This window comes from Oncorhynchus keta, chromosome 11 (assembly GCF_023373465.1).
Source record: "Oncorhynchus keta strain PuntledgeMale-10-30-2019 chromosome 11, Oket_V2, whole genome shotgun sequence".
In the NCBI taxonomy this organism is placed as follows: Eukaryota; Metazoa; Chordata; class Actinopteri; order Salmoniformes; family Salmonidae; genus Oncorhynchus; species Oncorhynchus keta.
Genome location: NC_068431.1, coordinates 47,948,691 through 47,966,215, shown reverse-complemented (window position 1 = coordinate 47,966,215; position 17,525 = coordinate 47,948,691). Strand labels below are relative to the sequence as shown.

The window sequence follows — 17,525 nt, the reverse complement described above, 5'->3', positions numbered from 1 at the left end:
TACATGAGATATCCACTTCTGTGTAGTTCTTAATTTACCTCAATTGCAATTTACTCATGTGCATTGGGGCATTTGTAATCATATTAGTTGTTGCCTGCAGTGTTGTAGGGTGTGGGGGGGGGCCTTAATGTATTTTATGAGAACCAAAAGCAACCTTTGGTAAGATTTAGATATGTACATACAGTACTGGCTATCCGGAAGCAAACATTTTAAAGAGAAGTGGGCAGAAATACATTTTTTTTGTTTTAGATCGGGGCAAAACACCCCCCTCAATAGGGCAATCTGACCCCTGAAGGTGTGTTAATCTATTTTATGTTTTACTTTGACATTTGAGTAATTGACACTTAAAATCTCAAGTCTAGGTATTTTAATTAAATAGATCTAATATCAAAAGTAAAAATGACATTACACATCTCACTATTAATATCCTCATTATGATGGGGGTGGGGGGAATTATTATATCAATGTACATCAAAATTGTTTTGAGATGAGACAAATAACATTTTTTTTTGTTAAGCAAGAGTAGTGGCAGCCAATGAAAGTGTGGAAAAAGTGGTTTCTGTGAGAATTACAGGAAGTTTAACCCAGTGAGGTGTTTAACCCCAAGCCACCTAATTACTTCTTTACAATGTGCCTTTAAAAACACTAACTTTTAGGTGTCCAATGTTATAGCTGTGTGGTTCTTGTAATGATCCATAATTAAAATCTGGACTTTTGTGAGCCGTACTCAAGGAAGCAAGACAGGAAAAAAAAGAGACAACCAAATGAAATTACATTTTGAAGTAAAAATCTTCAGATTATATTCTCAAATACAAAAAGATTACATTTTGTTTGAACACAGAACCATATGCAGATACTGTTTGACATACATTTTATACAGTTTTACAACCACACAAACTAGTTATTGATCACAAGATTCAAAAACCACTTTAGGGACATGTTACAGAATATTTTAAATGGTGTGAAAAATGCTGGTAAATGTGGTTTTACAATCTCTCTTTTTATTTAAAAAAAAGTCATCAAAATGTCAGTCTTCAATTTCAATAAATATGGGCAAAATATTAATGGTTAAATCAAAACGAGAATAATAAATCCAGACTCCACCAATTTCTTGAAAACTTATGGTTCTTTGATCTAAAACTAAAAAATGTCATGTCAATAGCAACATTTGAAAACAAAAACAATGTTGTCCAAAAATATTCCATCTTTTAAAAACACATTGAAATGTACACATGCAAATCCCAGCTACCTTTTATGAGCTCTAATAAACATTCACTGCGCAACACTAAACTGTGTCCTACATCTGCATGTTAAACTACACCTCTGTTGCTCATTTCAAATAGCCAACATCTAGAACAGGCAAGAAAAATAAGCTGCGTGTTACTAAAGTGTTGCAGGACCTACTGCAAACATAATGCTAACGTCGTGGCGTGGCAGGAATAAAATCCTGTATCTAAAAAGGCAGGGAAGAAAAACTGGACCCTTAAACATTTTTTGAAAATGTAAGCTATAAGAAAGTGCAGGCTAATCATTAAGGAGATGTATGACAATGAAAAGGCAGAGGTCTAGCCTGCAGGCAGGATAAGCAATGGAATGCTGCTGAGGGAATAAGATCTGTCTCATCAGCGCACTACTTTATGCCTACTGTGTACCCTGAGAACCCTGGCTGTAGTTTCCATATTGGCTGTAGTACTGATTCCATTGGCTCTGGTTCTGGTAATACTGCTGCCACTGCTGTGCATACTGGATCAGAGATAGCAAGACATTATCAACAGAGCTTTAGACAGGTGAACATGATATATGGGACAACCTAAGAAACTAGGTTGGCCCGACTCACCTGTTGATACTGCTGGTTGTAGGTCTGTTGCTGCTGGTTGTAGGTCTGTCCAGTGGCAACAGGAGCAGTGGAGGCGGCAGGAGTTTGGCTGTAACCTGGGTACTGGCTGTAGCTGCCGTAGTTGTAACCCTGGTTGTAGTTGCCCTGATTGTATCCCTGGTTGTATGTCTGTGTCTACAAATTAAAACATAAGATGTCAGAAAGTTTGAAGGACTGATGAAGAGTTGACAGAGGAACAAATTCCAGAGAGGGAGAACCACATGTAGGGAGATGCCATTTAACACAGTTTACCTGTCCTTGGCTGTAACTCCCAGTGGCTCCCTTGTTATATTGTCCTTGGCGGTGCTGATTGTAGCTCACTCCAGATTGCTGGTTGCGGTTGTAGCCATGTTGTCCTCCTGCAGCACCATCACGGTTGCTCCCCCAGCGGTTCTGCTGGTAGCCTCCATGGTTATACCCTGTAAAGTGTAGTGCAAAAGCAGTTAAGTAGGCTCACTAACATGCAAAAAAAAAAATGTTTAAAACGAAATAAATTCCACAGAAACCTTCCACCTCACCTCCTCTGAAGTTGCCACCTTGACTCTGATAGCCTCCCCTTCCCCCTTGGGGGCCACCACGGTTGTCATGGCGCTGGTAGGGTGCACCACGACCACGGAATCCTCCTTGGCGGTTGTCGAAGCGTTTGTCTGGGGGTGGGCCGGCCTTGCGGCCCTCCTCATTGTATTGCTTTACCAGCGTGTCAGCCTCTTCTCGTTTCAGCTCGATGAAGGTCACGTCGTCAAGAAACTCACCAGCTTCTGGGAGCACAAAGTTGGCTACAGGAAGCAGAGGGGTAGGCGTTGTCAGGACGAGTATAGCGGCACCGTCGAAAGAAAGAAAATCATTATTACTATCTGATAGACAATACTAGGAAGAGGTAGGAAGGGAAAGAGGGAAGTGGGGGAGAGTTTATACCAGAATTATAGCAAAACATTACCTCAAGGGACAGGGGAGAATTTGCTCCAGTTTAGGGAGGAATTGTATTTAACTAGGCAAGTCAGTTAAGAACAAATTCTTATTTCCAATGACGGCCTACAACGGCCAAACCCTAACCTGGACGACACTGGGCCAATTGTGCGCCGCCCTATGGGACTCCCAATCATGGCCGGTAATGATACAGCCTGGAATCGAACCAGGGTCTGTAGTGCCTTAGACCACTGCCCCACTCAGGAGACCATAGAAAAATAACAAAACTAAGGAGAGTGATGAATATGTAGAGTTTTCAGTTGTAAACCACAAGCATAGCTTACGGAAGGAAGCATAGCCTGTGGGCGTATGTCCTCAGGTAGTCCTAAATGTGGATTTTTTTCCACTCCCCTGTTACTGGAAATTGCACTGCCAATGGTTTTGTTAAAATTTTCAATTGATAATCTATTAAAAATATCATCCTTCAAGGGTCAGAATCCAAACCACACTTGAAATGGACAATCCCCTGCACCCTGAGTTTGCAGTGCTAAATAGATGAATGACAAAGATGAAAGAAATGGTTAAAAAAAAACAAGAGAATGGTAGATGATAAAGGGGGAAATAGTGGGAATAGCTCTTTGAAGGGGGGCGGGGGACGGGTGGGATCTTCCAAGTTTCGATAAAACAACAAACAAAAAAAACATAGGAAATGCATTGTCTTTGTGGTTTTTAATTTTTGTTATCCATGGAATTCCTACCTTTCATTTCTAATACAGCATGATCGGGCACATCCTTCCCTTCCTCATCAGTTCGCTTTAACGTTCGCTCTTTTAAATCCTCGTCCGTGGGACATATTACAATAGCCTTGCGTTGAAAACCTTCAAAAGGACGCATTTTTCGTCTCTGGGCTGATCCATATACATTTGTCTAGCAAAGTTGACAAGAAAAAAGTAGAAGCTGTTTATTATTGTTCACTTGTCTGCTTTTGTTATGGCTTTGCGTTCCATAGGAGGGAAATTGGATTCCTGCAACGATGAAAGTGAGAGTCCCCCCCCCCGTACTGTTCTGGAACTACATATGGTTCTCTCACAACCCAACAACTTACTTTTGTGTCTGGAATACATTTCCTGGGAGAAAGAACTTTGGGGACCCATGTTAGCCATCTATTGGCTAAATTCTTGCAAGTTCTCAACTGGTCAACGTTTCCAATGAAAAGCTGAGAGCGTCAGCTACTTAAGGCCAGATTCTACATGACAAAATAACAGTTGCGTTTAAAAATATATATTTTACAGAAATATGCTGCATCCTTTAATGTATTTTTGCCATGTTTACAACGCACCCTTACAAGGTTGAGCAAATAGATGAATGTGCCCATTAATCCCTTCTGCCACACAGCTCACATTCACTTCCATATAATTAACAGTAGGAAAACTAAATCTGTAAAATCAATTGAATTGTCTCCAGGTAAACCCTTAAGGACAATCAATTAACTGTTTTTCTAACTATTCTCTCTGTGGCAGGTATTTGCTACGCCACTGCTCTGATAATGACCTCTAAAAAAAAAAAAGATCAACAAATAATTGATCATTTATCAAAAGTTGGGTAATATTTCACCTACAATAACAGGGTCCCCATTTACTTACCAGAACTTACCTTTTTTTGTCAATAGCCCAACTGTCTCATGACAATAACAACAGACAATACCTACCTGTCAATACTCACTCACACTGTGGCACCCATTAGAACGTCCAGGACCTCACCTACCTTGAGTAACTTGAGCAAACGCCCTGAAAATTCAAACATGTTAGTTCACTTACCTTAATGTTTTATTTATTTAACATACAACATTAAAAAAAAGTTCCATATGCTGTCTGTATGTATGTATAAATCAACTACCATACATCAGAGGTGATGAGAGTTTAAACTTGAACTAATCTTACAGTTAACGAACAACAGAAGGTGTATTTCTTACTCACCACCCGGCAGTGTTTACTTGTTTTTCAACATCTTATTATAGACATGGACTATTTGTACAGCTTATAGCTCTTTAAGAACAGAACATAGGGAGGATATTCAAAAAATATTGAGTAAAAACATACAATTGCAACACCGCTTTCATTTAAGCAAAACAGAAAGAATGTTTTCAGCAGCATGTTCAGGGTGATAACTTCCAGGAGTTCAGATGTTGATCGAGGCCTCTACACTAGAGAGACCGCATCACAGAGTGCATTAATGGACATGTGCATCAGTGAACAACAGTGGGCAGGGTTGGGAAGGAGGGAGGGTGAGCACAAAAACATAGCATGGGATGAGAAATCAGACAGTACCTGATCCAGGATGTAGTTACGCTTCTTGCGGGCAGCGATCTGGATCAGCCTGTTCAGACACTGTGTGGCCTGCTGGATCAGGACATCCCACCGACCTGAATAGTTCTTCTGACGCCGCAGCCCCATCACCTGAGGGTGGAGGTTTTCATTACGTTAGAGGGGAACTTGACACTAAAAAAGACCAAGACTAAAGGATTCTGTGTTCAAACAAAGATTACAACTGACCTTCATCTTCTCCATTATGGCGTTGGTGCCCAGGATGTTGTATTTCTTTGCAGGGTGCTCCTCCGCGTGCTTCAAGGCCCAAGTGGTTTTCCCAGACGCAGGCAGACCAACCATCATCAATAGCTGAGGTAAAACAAGAGGGTCAAACATGCAATTGGTCATGGCACCTCACAGCTACTGATGACAGAAGCAATCTAGTCTAACGAATAAATAAAAAATGGTGATCCAACATGGCTGGCACTCACCTCACAGTCAGCCTTGGAGGCAGGCCCAACAGTCCCCCGCATCCTGTTCTCCAGAGGGACATTCTGAATGAAGGTGTATCCCTCAGGCAGGGGGAAGAAGGGCTCCTCTTTCTGGCCAAAGTTGAATTCAATGGCACAGTTCTTCACAAGAACGTGGGGAAAGAGTGGCCGCTCGGCCAACTCCTCCCGTGACACATGGAAGGCCACATCTAGCCACTTGCCGTTCTTTGAGAAGGCCATCTCCACTTCCTCACCGCTATCGAAGTCCTGAACAAGACATGGAGAGGAAAACGTTTAGGCTTATTGAGTACTCAGCTTCTATGAGTCAGATGAATCTAAGTGAATCTTCTGCACCATCACCAATACTTACAATGTAGCACCCAAGGACATCGTTTTCACCAAACTTTTCCCCGTAATCCTCAAATTTACACTTGGAAGATTTCTTGCCAGTTCCTCCATAGCCATAAGAGAACGGTTCTTCACCTGTAATAAGCATTAAAAACAGGAGTTTGTGTGTTGTTTCAAATCACATGAAATATTGATAGTAACAATGACATAATCCCAAGTGTTCCAGCTCAAGTACAGAAGCGCTTTTAAAAAAAACACTGACCGAGCTGTGTGTTGCAGGTGTCCAGAGACCAGCCAATGCGCACTACATGAGGATCAGGCTCACTGCTGGGGAGGTGCTTCACAGAGATCTCCTCGTTTATCTGGGCAAGAAAAACATGCACCAAATTATTATTCCGAAAAATCGAATGAGACTTGACAGCAAAAAATAAATGAAAAGGAATATTCCATCTGCAAAGCACCTAAGTGAAATGCAACTTCCTTTAAAAAGGAAATACTCTACCTTCATTTCAAAGCAGACACGCCCTTTGTTGACGCCATAGGAAGCTCGTGCACCTGACCACAGGTATGCAAAACCTTCAATGGTCAGCGGGTATCCACTATACCGGTCACGTGATACCTTGAAGTGCAGATCGCAATTATCTGCAAAAAACAAAACCTCATCAAAACCTCATCAAATAAACCATTTTAAAAAATCCTACTACAATCCCGAAACATAGTACTTTCACTCACAAGTATCAATGGCCACAAGAGTGTCATCAAAATCTTCTTCCTCTTCCTCTGCTGGAGGCTGGGGAGAACGTCCCCTGTGTGACGGGAGTGTGGAGCAAAAGCTAGAGGTGTAGTTCTACAGAATGTTTTCAAGACACTTTAGTGAAGTAGTTTTCAAACTAGCGATGTGCACAGTTATTGGAATATCCAAAACGGGCGTATTGGAATATTGTGTGAGTATAATTTGTTGTGACAAAACATTTTATCGACTTGTTTTAACACTGGAAATGCTTACTCTAAATTAAATTATAATATCCATGTGATACATGTCATACAAGTATCCTACCATGACATTTCAAATGTTTTATTTCATAAAACAAAAAATACTGATAGCCTTCACGTTGGTAGCTTGTTGTTTATGTTGGCCAATCAAAGCGGCTCAATGTGTAGCAAGAGTAGTGAGAGTTCACTATTGCAATGCAAACCGGAATAAAAAGGACTGAATTAAAAGTTAGCGAAATTAGGAGTAGGCTACAACGAGCAACCAACAGGTAGACTGTTTTATCCAAATGGGGTTGGGGAGAAATCACTAAATGTGGCCTCAACTAGCTATACTGTGTAGCTAGCCTCTCTAGGCTACTCCAGTCAAGACAGGCACTGTTATCTGGGATGATAAATAACATTGTGGCTGCTACAAGTTAGGTAGTCTTGGCTGTACTCAAGTAGAGGCTCTCTATGCCTCCATCTGCTCGCTCCAATCTCACAGGCACCTCCGCAGATGCAGCAATAGAGCACCAGCCTTGCCCCTCGCACAGCAGTTTTTTTTAAAACAACACATGCATTTCAAATATCCGGATATCCAACAAAAATTCACCACACTATTCGAATAGCGAAATTATTTTAAACCCCCATCCCTATTTCAAACTTGTTCCACTTAGAAACATTTTAACACACCTTTTTTCCTCCCGATGTTCATAGTATCCATAGCCACGGCCTTCATCGTATGGCCTCTTACGGTTGTGTCGGTTATCCTCCGTTTTGGCCTGGGTCGCCTGCTCAGCCTCCCATTCATTGGCTGGCTCTGGATGATGAGCCCTTGGCTGCCGGGGCTCCTTCTCTTCCTTCAACTGCTCCTGCTCCTTTTTCAACTCTGCTTTCATCACAAACTCCTCTGCACCAATGAGGTCAATGTTGTCAATAATTACTGCTTGAGCAACAGTGTGAATTGAGAGAATATACTAAGCATGAACAAGTTATTACTGACCTGGCTTAATTTCAGGCATCTCCACAGGCTCAATTGATTCCGATTCCAGTGGCTCTTTTTGCACAGGCTTTGGTTGCACAGGTTCCTCCATCTCCGGTTCCTCCATCTCCGGTTCTAGCACCTGTGGCTCTGGCTCTTGTGTTTTGTCTGACTCATACGCCTGCGGAATCTGTGGCTCCATCACATCTTCTGTGAAATCGACCATCCCAGATCCCATTGCAGGGACTTGACCATACATCTGCGCTCCATCCCGGCTGTCTTCTTCACTCTGTTCGTTAACACCATTCGCCTCATCAGCCTGCGGGACAAACTGCACTTCCTTGTCCTTAATATATTTTTCTTCTTCCCCATCATCTTTAACTAAAAAAGAAAACAGTGTCAGTATCATAAGCTGCTTGTTTTACATATTTGGAGTAGCACAGCAGTTTCATCTGCAAACAATCTGTGAACAACAGTGGCTGTATTGGTGCAATCTTACAACGGTCTACATACACTTTGAACCCCCAATATTTGTACCGTCATCACCATCTCCAGCGTCTCCGCCAATGTCGTTTTGCTGATCCCCCTCCTCCCCAACATCGGCAATCGGTGGCCCATCCCCTTCACCTGCAGCCTCGGCCTCAAGTGCTGACTGCAACCTTATGACGAGATCCGCCTTCAGCCCACGAGTATCCAGGCCTCGCAGCTGAAGCTCCTCCTTCAGCTCGTTGACTTTGAGCTTCTTCACATTGATTCCACTCATTTTTCATGCAACTTCTTCAGTGATCAGAAATTCCAATCTATACGAAATTAATGCACAGGCAAGGAATTCAGTTTAGAAATGTACTTAACCGCCTAGTAGTGGTAACGTTAGCTAACTAGCTATTTACTGTAGTTAGTTACACATTACTGCCCCACCTGAGCTAGCTAGCTCGCTATTTCGTTGCATTACAAGACCATGCATGGACATCGCTCGAGTAGCAAAAACATACAATACACTGCGAAACAACGCACGGGTCAAAATCCAACAGTTTTCTTAAAGTTAGCTAGTTAGATTTCTACTGGAGAACCAGTTTAGGTCTGACGTCACACCAACATAACTAGCTGTATACAATAATGTTTTTATTTATTTAACCTTTATTTAAATGATGCAAGTCAGTTGAGAACACATTCTTATTTACATTAACGGCCTAACCCGTACTACCCTGGGCCAATTCTGCGCCGCCCTATCACGATCGGTTGTGATACAGCCTGGAATCGAACCAGGGTCTGTAGAGCCTTAGACCGCTGCTTCACTCGAGAGCCCATAGATAGTATAGTGTAGCTAGGTCATGTGAATTTACATTACTAACCTCTTTCCTCACCCCTATAATGTCCTTGCTAGAGATTCATGCAGCGACCAACTCAACTAAAACAAAATGGACGACTCTGTCGCTAACGAAGCTGTAAACATCTTTGCGCTGTTTGTCTGTTTCTTATTCTTTAAGTTTTTATTGGCAAATAGCTACCAACTGACAGCTGCATACATCGCCACCTACTGTCCTGGAGTGTGAGACCGGTCACGACCTATCTATGCCTCCATATTCTCTTAACTAACCATCATCTGTCCGATATCCAGAAAGAGATCATCAACAAGACTAAGATAGGACTAATAACACCAACCTGTGTAGTTCCATTTTCCAACTCATATTCTCTTGATAACTCCGATCCCACCCTGACCTGGAAGGTTCGGTCAAACAAGAAATCCATAATCCAGGTGTACATTCTCCCTATAATACCCATTCCATTCAATTTAATCAGTAGACCTTCCCGCCACATTGTATCATATGCTTTTTCAATGTCAAAATATACTAAAGTGGATTTAACAAGTGACATCAATAATAGATCATAGCTTTCACCTGGATTCACCTGGTCAGTTTTTGTCATAGAAAGAGCAGGTGCCACACTCAGTGAACATGTACAAAACATTAGGTACAACTGCTCATTCCATGACTGACCAGGTAAACCCAGGTGAAAGATATGATTCCTTATCGATGTCACCGGTTGAATCCACTTTAATCAGTGTAGTTGAAGCGTAGGAGACAGGTTAAAGAAGGATTTTTAAGCCAAATTCATAACATATAATACATATAATATAATACATATAATATAATACATATAATCCGTAACATATCATACGAAATAGGTGATGGACATCACAAATGAATACACAACATATGAAACGTTACATATCATACTAAAATGCATCAGATTTACGTACAGAATAATACGAATCCAGGTTGATTGAAATCAACCATCCCATATCCCACTGCAGGGACTTGACCATACATCTGCGACCCATCTGGGCCGCACCCCATCCGGTACAACAAGAACCTTTTCCACCACCGCTGAAAGAGCCAGAGCCACCAGTCCAGCATGTTGTGCCAAATACAAAAGAGGAAGAGGAGCCCATGGAGGAGCAGCCCCCACTAGACAAAAGGAAACTGCAGACATAATTGTTTACAGGTAATCCTATAGTTGTTTGTCTCTGGTACAGTGATTGGTTGTATTCATGTGAAAGTTTTGAAAATGTGTAGATTTAATGACACAACTGGTATCTTGCAAGCGATAACGAGCAGAATCATCTACAGTCACTCTGGGTATCCCCTCAAAATGACACTCATGACAGCCATGCTGAATTATTATTAGATATACTGTAGATAGATGGTATATAATATAACTCAATTATGTTTCTACCAGGTGGATTGGCCAGTAGTGGAAAAGAACCCCACTCCGGACCCTATAGAGACAGTGGGAGCCAATTAAGGAGACACCTACCGAACCTTCAGATGTCAGTGACCAATTAAAAGTGGTCATCGAAAGACAGTACCACAGAACCTGAGACTGGCACAGGAAATGCTGAATTATGCTCCATCCGGGGAAGGGCGTAAAGAAGAATATTATAAACTGAGGATGAACAGTTGCAAAATTGTGACTGCACCTCTATATTTGTACTGGCTCTTAACACCATGAACCTATTGAAAGTAGACACTGATTCTTGTTCATCCCAAAATATCTATGTTATGTGTCCTTAGTTTTGTATTTGACGAAATTGCCTAATGCACTGGGGCAATCTAGTAGGGAAAATATTTACTAAAATGTAATAGATTTTTGTTTTGAAAGTCCTTAATAGAAAATCTCTGTCATGAGAAAAAAAGAAAACAGCTTTTTATTTGTTATATTTGTCCCATGTCTTTTCATTGTGGCCAATTTGAAATAAACAACGTACAGCCTATGCATATACTGATCACCTCTCTGTCAAAGGTGGACGGTGAATTCAACCGTTATTTAAGGTTTTTGATTGAGAATGCCTGCAAGTCATTTAATTTTTCAAGACTGTTTTAAGAGGGAAAGGCTATACAGACACACCTGACCTGCAAACTGTCATTTAACTTCAGAATTGGTTAGGGTTAAGGGTTTAGTGGGGGTCAGCTAAGGATCCGTTTTGGAGGTTTGCAGGTCAGCAGTGCCAGAGGGGTGATGGATGTGCTGCCGCTTGATGGACGTTCTATGCATAGCAAAGTACCACGAGCACAGCAACACTATTGTTTACCCTAGCAACGGGCTGCTCGCTGTGTTTTTTTTACTGGTGAAGAACAAGAACTCGGATAGCTAGCATCCCCCCGATGGCTTCGATCTTTTGAGATTTTGGAAGTTTTAACGTTTGGGAAAAGTGTTGATAAACAACCTTAACTTAACCACGACAGTGGTGCGTATTGGGTGTTAGCAATCTGTTTTCACCACAGGACCGTTTTTCTGTTGAGTTGTTAGGAACGCAAGAAAAATGGCAGAGGGAGCACTGAACAACCAAAGGGAGCACACAGCGATCTGCTTCAAGGCCTTTATGCTCAAGAATAGTACAAAAAGCAACCTCAACCTGTGAGTATTTATATGATTGCCATAGTGGATAGTGAAGGTGGCGTGCTAGTTAAGTGAGTATGACACTGTTCTCCAACCTTTCCAGCTATGACCATCTTTCACGATTACTGACCAAGGTGATGGATGAGCGTCCAGAAAATGTGGTTGACATAATTGAAGACATGAGCCGTGAGGTGAAGCAGGAATTTCTGCAGGACAAGCAGAGCACCTTGAGAGACATGCCACTGGCAACAGCTGCACAGCTCCTGGCTGAGCAGCAGAGGTTACTGTTTTCACGGAGAGGGGGTGATGATGGAGAACAAGAGGAGGAACTGGTAAGAGAAGAAATTACCCAGGTCCTTGCACATTCACTTTACCAAGACTGATTTGGGGAATGAATGAGCAAGTTGTATAGTGTAATCAATAATTATTTCAACCCGTCTGTGTCTCATTAGGTAGAAACACCGCTTCCCAATGTGAGTGAGCTTGGCTTCTTCCTCGAGCAGGCTGGAGTGGGACTGGGTAGAGAGGAGATGCTGATGGTCTTCCTGGCACTCAAGCAGCTGGTGGATTCCCAACCGCTAGTGCGCTGCCGACTTTGGGGCAAAATCCTGGGCACGGGGGGCAACTATCTTGTTGCTGAGTGCGAGTACAGAGAGGGGGAGGAGGAGGAAGAGGGTAATGAGGAAACAGTGGAAGATGAGGAAAGAGATGGAGAACCTCGGGATGATGATGAGGAAGCTGATGTGGTGGAAGTGGTGAGTTACTGAAAAAATGACTGTCTTACAGTATGTTGCTTTCATATCACGTTTCTTCTTGTATGAAAAGTTTATGATGACTTTGCATTTTTAGATTGATACGCTCCCAAGATCCACCTTCAAGCCCCCGCCTGTGGTGCCAAAGGAGGACAATCGCACAGGTGTGAACAAGTTTACTTACTTTGTGTGCAGAGAGCCTGGCCTTCCCTGGGTGAAGCTGCCCACTGTCACTCCCACCCAGATCACAGCCGCACGCCACATCCGCAAATTCTTCACAGGGAGACTGGATGCCCCCATCATCAGCTATCCTCCTTTTCCTGGCAATGAGGCCAACTATATGCGAGCCCAAATTGCTCGCATCTCTGCCGGCACACAGGTCAGTCCCCTCGGGTTCTATCAGTTTGCAGAGGAGGAAGGTGAGGAGGAAGAGGAGGGAGCCCGAGACAGCTTTGAAGAGAATTCTGACTTTGAGGGAATTCCTGTTCCTGAAATGGCAGAATCACTATCCACCTGGGTGCATCATGTCCAGCACATCCTTCAACAGGTAACATTCCTTTTCTAATGTGATTCTGATAAGCCATTTTTAACCCATTTTTTGTGCCCTGAAAATTATCACATGGCCTCTCCTAGGGTCGCTGTGTGTGGGTGAACCTGGCTGACAAGCCTGAGGATGACTTTGAGGAGGAAGGAGATGAAGAGGAGAAGGAGGAGGAGCCTGATGAGCCTGATCCAGAGGTGGGGCCTCCCCTCCTCACTCCACTCTCTGAGGATGCAGGTCAGTATATTCCAGCGGAGAACAACTGCCCCCTCTCATTGAAGCCATGGAAGTTAAAGTCCGACTGTGGTACTGAAGGCATTATTTGCACAAAACAGGACCCCCATTATAGTGAATGGAAATATGTCAATCTTCGTGTAAATAAATATAACATTTGAAGATTATTTTAAAATCGCACAGAGAAGAAGTTATAACGGTAATTTAGTTGCTAATGGCAGCCTGCAGTACCCCGGTCGGGGGTACTCGACATTGAGGTAATCAATGAGAGGTGGCAGCCCTGAGCTAGCCTGCAACGCCACTTCCTGGAGTAGCTTCAAACAGAAGCGACAATAAGCAAAGACAGTAGGGTATGAAGATAGGCTTAAACTGCTTCTCCAATAGAAATCCCTGATCAAACTTGTAGCAAGAAACACAGACTGTGCAAGCCGTCAAATCAAAGGCACTCATTTTTGATGAAAATAAAAACGTGTCAGCGTGTCACTTTCACAAGGTTGGAGTAATAACATGTTGAAATGCATATGACATTGGCTCAAATCGAGGTTGTGCCTTTAGATTTAGAGAAAATTCACAACTAAGGAAGAATTTTTCACTTCTCTCATTGACCTCTCAAACGCCAAAAACTGGTCTGCTAAATCTGCTTCGCAAGCATTCCCAGAAGTCTGGCAATGTTTTGTCTATGGGTTTAGAAACTCTGCTATAAGGGACACAGCTGACGCTTACACCGACTCCATGGTTTGGGGGGTGCTGTCGAGAAATATTTGCCAACGGGCGAGGGAGGGGGGGGATTGAGGAAAAATAATGACCTGCTCATTAGTCACCAGGAATAATAAAGACCTAGTTTACCGATTTAGCTGAAAAAACACGACGGCCAGAGTAATGAAGGCATAGTTAAAAATTTTTTAATGATATATAGTTTTGGCATTACAATTTATCAGGGGATGCTGCAGCACCCTCAGGACCCCTACTTCCCGCGGCTATGACCGACTAGACGAAACCTTAACCTTAACCAAACCCTTAACCCAGACCCTAACCTAATTTTGATCAATTCTGACATTTATATCAGTTTGGGCGTCAGGCGTATCCTTATAGCCCTTTTCAGCTCAAACTGCGCATTTTATGTCTCCATCAGATGTCATCTTAACCAACTTCACTTGGCTTCAATGCGCTATTGAGTCTTCACATAGGAATTAATGGTGTCACGTGAGCGATGGCTGTGTCCATTCATATATAATCATTGGTCTATTCTCAGTCTGTTGGTTGGCCTACATTTTCACTCCATGCTGGTGGCATGTCTATTATGATTATGTGTTAAACTCCTTTCAACTGCATGATATGTATGCATTTCAGAGACTACCAACACCCCTCCCTGGAGCTCCAAGATGTCCTCCACTCTCATCTCTCAGTTTGCTATTGCAGTGCTGCGCTCAAACCTCTGGCCGGGAGGTTATACTTATGCCAGTGGAAAGTAAGATTGAGTGTCATTTATTTATTTGTAGAACTTTGTAGGGGTAATGTATTATATATTATTATAACTGTGGGATACAGACAATATCCCCAATCGAATAAATATGTTTTTGTTTGTTTACTAAATTAGGAAGTTTGAGAACATCTACATTGGTTGGGGCCTGAAATTTGCAGGGGAAGGGTACATCCCAACTGTTCCAACAATGCCCCAGAGAGAATACCCCAGTGGGCCAGAGATCACAGAGTCCCTGGACCCCAGTCTGGAGGAAGAGCAAGCCCTGAAAGCAACCCTGGAGGAGCAGAGGGCTGCCCAAGAAGAGACAGAGGCCTTGGGTGAAGATGAAGAGGAGGAGGAAGAAGAGGATGATTAAAGATGACTTTGTATTTAACAAACACTACATTACAAAATAGGCAACATTTACTGTTGACTAAAGCCCGAGGGCTCTGTTCAATCCGCGTCGCAAAGTTCAGCTTTACAGCGTGATTGAAATTTAAAGGCAATGTTCCGGCTATGTCTGCTCAAAATTACCTTTACATTTCTACTGCGGAATCTGTAACGCTTCAGCGATAGATTAAATAGAGCCCCTAATTTATTAAGAACAAATAAAACAATTCGTACAGCAATGTCCACTGAGAGAACAGTCCTTGTACATGTTTTTTTTTATTAGTCATTTTTTAAAGATTATACAGACAAACAGGTAAAGAGCAAAACACACACTGATCCCCTACCAAATCCAACCCACCCTCACCCACCACGATCCAACAGTGTCCCACCCCAATACCAGGTTTTAATGAAACAATGTTTGTGCATTTAATTGACATACTTTTTTAGACATCGGACCGTAGTCAGATGTGTTGGCAAGGCAGACTTCACTGTTTATTACTTTCCACATGAAGCAGGCAAGTAACTGAATACCTCAGTAATTGTTCCTGTCCTTAATTGGCCATGTCAGAACATGTGGGGTGAGCCTTTAATAAGTATATGCAGCACCAGTCAAGAGTTTGCACACACCTACTCATTCCAGGGTTTTTCTTTATTTTTGCTATTTTCTACATTGTAGAATAATAGTGAAGACATAAAAACTATGAAATAACACATATGGAATCATGTAGAAACCAAAAAAGTGTTAAACAAATCAAAATATGTTTTATATTTGAGATTCTTCAAATAGTCACCCTTTGCCTTGATGATAGCTTTGCACACTCGTGGCATTCTTTCAACCAGCTTCATGAGGTAGTCATCTGGAATGCATTTCAATTAACAGGTGTGCCTTGTTGAAAGTTCATTTGTGGATTGTCTTTCCTTCTTAATGCATTTGAGTCAATCAGTTGTGTTGTGACAAGGTAGGGGTGGTATACAGAAGATAGTCCTATTTGGTAAAATACCAAATCCATATTATGGGAAGAACAAATAAGCAAAGATAATGACAGTCCATCATTCAGGAAATGACAGTCCAGCAATCAGGAAAACTTCAAGAACTTTGAAAGTTTCTTCAAGTGCAGTCGCAAAAACCATCAAGCGCTGTGATGAAACTGGCTCTCATCAGGACCGCCACAGGAAAGGACCCAGAGTTACCTCTGCTGCAGAGGATAAGTTCATTAGAGTTACCAGCCTCAGAAATTGCAGCCCAAATAAATGCTTAAGAGTTCAAGTAACAGACACATTTCAACATCAACTGTTCAGAGGAGACTGCGTAAATCAGGCCTTTATGGTTGAATTTCTGCAAAGAAACCACTACTAAAGGACACCAATAATAAGAAGAGACTTGCTTGGGCCAAGAAACACGAGCAATGGACATTAGACCGGTGGAAATCTGTCCTTTGGTCTGATGAGTCCAACCAGCATGGCTGCCAAAGCATTCTGCAGCGATACACCATCCCATCTTGTTTGCGCTTAGTGGGACTATCATTTGTTTTTAAACAGGACAATGACTATTTGACCAAGGAGAGTGCTGGAGTGCTGCATCAGATGACCTGGCCTCCACAATCACCCGACCTCAACCCAATTGAAATGGTTTGGGAGGAGTTGGACCGTAGAGTGAAGGAAAAGCAGCCAACAAGTGCTCAGCATATGTGGGAACTCCTTCAAGACTGTTGGGAAAGCATTCCAGGTGAAGCTGGCTGAGAGAATGCCAAGAGTGCAAAGCTGTCATCAGGGCAAAGGGTGGCTACTTTGAACACTTTTTTGGTTACTACATTATTCCATATGTGTTATTTCATAGTTTTGATGTCTTCATTATTATTCTACTATAGTAAAAATAAAGAAAACCCATTGAATGAGTATGTGTGTCTAAACTTTTGACTGGTACTGTATATCTCTAAAACCATAAAAGAGCATGACAGAAACAAGGTAGAGAATAAGAAGGACAGATGTTGTATTAATTTGGCATAAAAATAAAACACAGCATGCATGGCAATGTAACGCAATAGGTAAAACATTTCATTATTTGTTGAATCTCTGCTAACCCTGTGAATTAGGTTAAAAACCATCCTGTAAATGAAAGTAAGCAGGATCATTAACTATCATCATCCTTCTGTTTAATCTGTTGCGCTGTAATACAGATGTTTGACTAATGTGTAATGGATATACAGTTCAAGTTGTAAGTTTACATACACCGTAGCCAAATTTTCACAATTCCTGACATTTAATCATAGTAAAAATTCCCTCTCTTAGTTCAGTCAGGATCACTGCTTTATTTTAAGAATGTGAAATGTCCGAATAATATAGAGAGAATGATTTATTTAAGCTT

The 17,525-nt window shown here is 42.0% G+C and overlaps 2 protein-coding genes across 4 annotated transcripts; one reads left to right on the top strand and one right to left on the bottom strand.

Annotated features, from left to right (window-relative positions):
• Positions 1 to 770: 770 nt before the first annotated feature.
• Positions 771 to 9,391, bottom strand: LOC118390422 (heterogeneous nuclear ribonucleoprotein U-like protein 1). 3 transcript variants are annotated; one of them, XM_035780972.2, is made up of 16 exons: positions 9,234 to 9,391; positions 8,395 to 8,681; positions 7,903 to 8,262; positions 7,593 to 7,809; positions 6,660 to 6,733; positions 6,430 to 6,569; positions 6,190 to 6,289; positions 5,950 to 6,062; positions 5,580 to 5,846; positions 5,335 to 5,457; positions 5,110 to 5,238; positions 3,541 to 3,709; positions 2,395 to 2,652; positions 2,129 to 2,295; positions 1,838 to 2,011; positions 771 to 1,743 (listed from the first exon to the last, which is right to left on the bottom strand). In XM_035780972.2, exons 2-16 carry the CDS (start codon positions 8,642 to 8,644, stop codon positions 1,642 to 1,644), a joined length of 2,643 nt encoding a protein of 880 aa, XP_035636865.1. In that variant the 5' UTR covers positions 8,645 to 8,681; positions 9,234 to 9,391; the 3' UTR covers positions 771 to 1,641. The 3 variants fall into 3 exon arrangements, with proteins under 3 accessions (XP_035636865.1, XP_035636867.1, XP_035636866.1); XM_035780974.2 differs by having other exon boundaries at positions 8,419 to 8,681; XM_035780973.2 differs by having other exon boundaries at positions 9,246 to 9,360.
• A 2,074-nt stretch (positions 9,392 to 11,465) lies between these two features.
• LOC118390421 (radial spoke head protein 6 homolog A-like) lies at positions 11,466 to 17,056 on the top strand. Its single transcript, XM_035780971.2, has 7 exons — positions 11,466 to 11,799; positions 11,885 to 12,113; positions 12,234 to 12,536; positions 12,631 to 13,080; positions 13,167 to 13,311; positions 14,659 to 14,776; positions 14,906 to 17,056. Exons 1-7 carry the CDS (start codon positions 11,705 to 11,707, stop codon positions 15,144 to 15,146), a joined length of 1,581 nt encoding a protein of 526 aa, XP_035636864.1. The 5' UTR covers positions 11,466 to 11,704; the 3' UTR covers positions 15,147 to 17,056.
• The last annotated feature ends 469 nt before the right edge of the window (positions 17,057 to 17,525 follow it).

Coding starts and splice junctions, on each gene's coding strand:
- LOC118390422 (XM_035780972.2), bottom strand. CDS start 8,644: ATGAGTGGAATCAATGTGAAGAAGCTCAAAGTCAACGAGCTGAAGGAG. Junction 2,653..3,540: donor TGCTGTATTAGAAATGAAAG/GTAGGAATTCCA, acceptor TGCTTCCTGTAG/CCAACTTTGTGCTCCCAGAA. Junction 1,744..1,837: donor ACAACCAGCAGTATCAACAG/GTGAGTCGGGCC, acceptor TCTCTGATCCAG/TATGCACAGCAGTGGCAGCA.
- LOC118390421 (XM_035780971.2), top strand. CDS start 11,705: ATGGCAGAGGGAGCACTGAACAACCAAAGGGAGCACACAGCGATCTGC. Junction 12,114..12,233: donor GAGAACAAGAGGAGGAACTG/GTAAGAGAAGAA, acceptor GTGTCTCATTAG/GTAGAAACACCGCTTCCCAA. Junction 13,081..13,166: donor TCCAGCACATCCTTCAACAG/GTAACATTCCTT, acceptor GGCCTCTCCTAG/GGTCGCTGTGTGTGGGTGAA.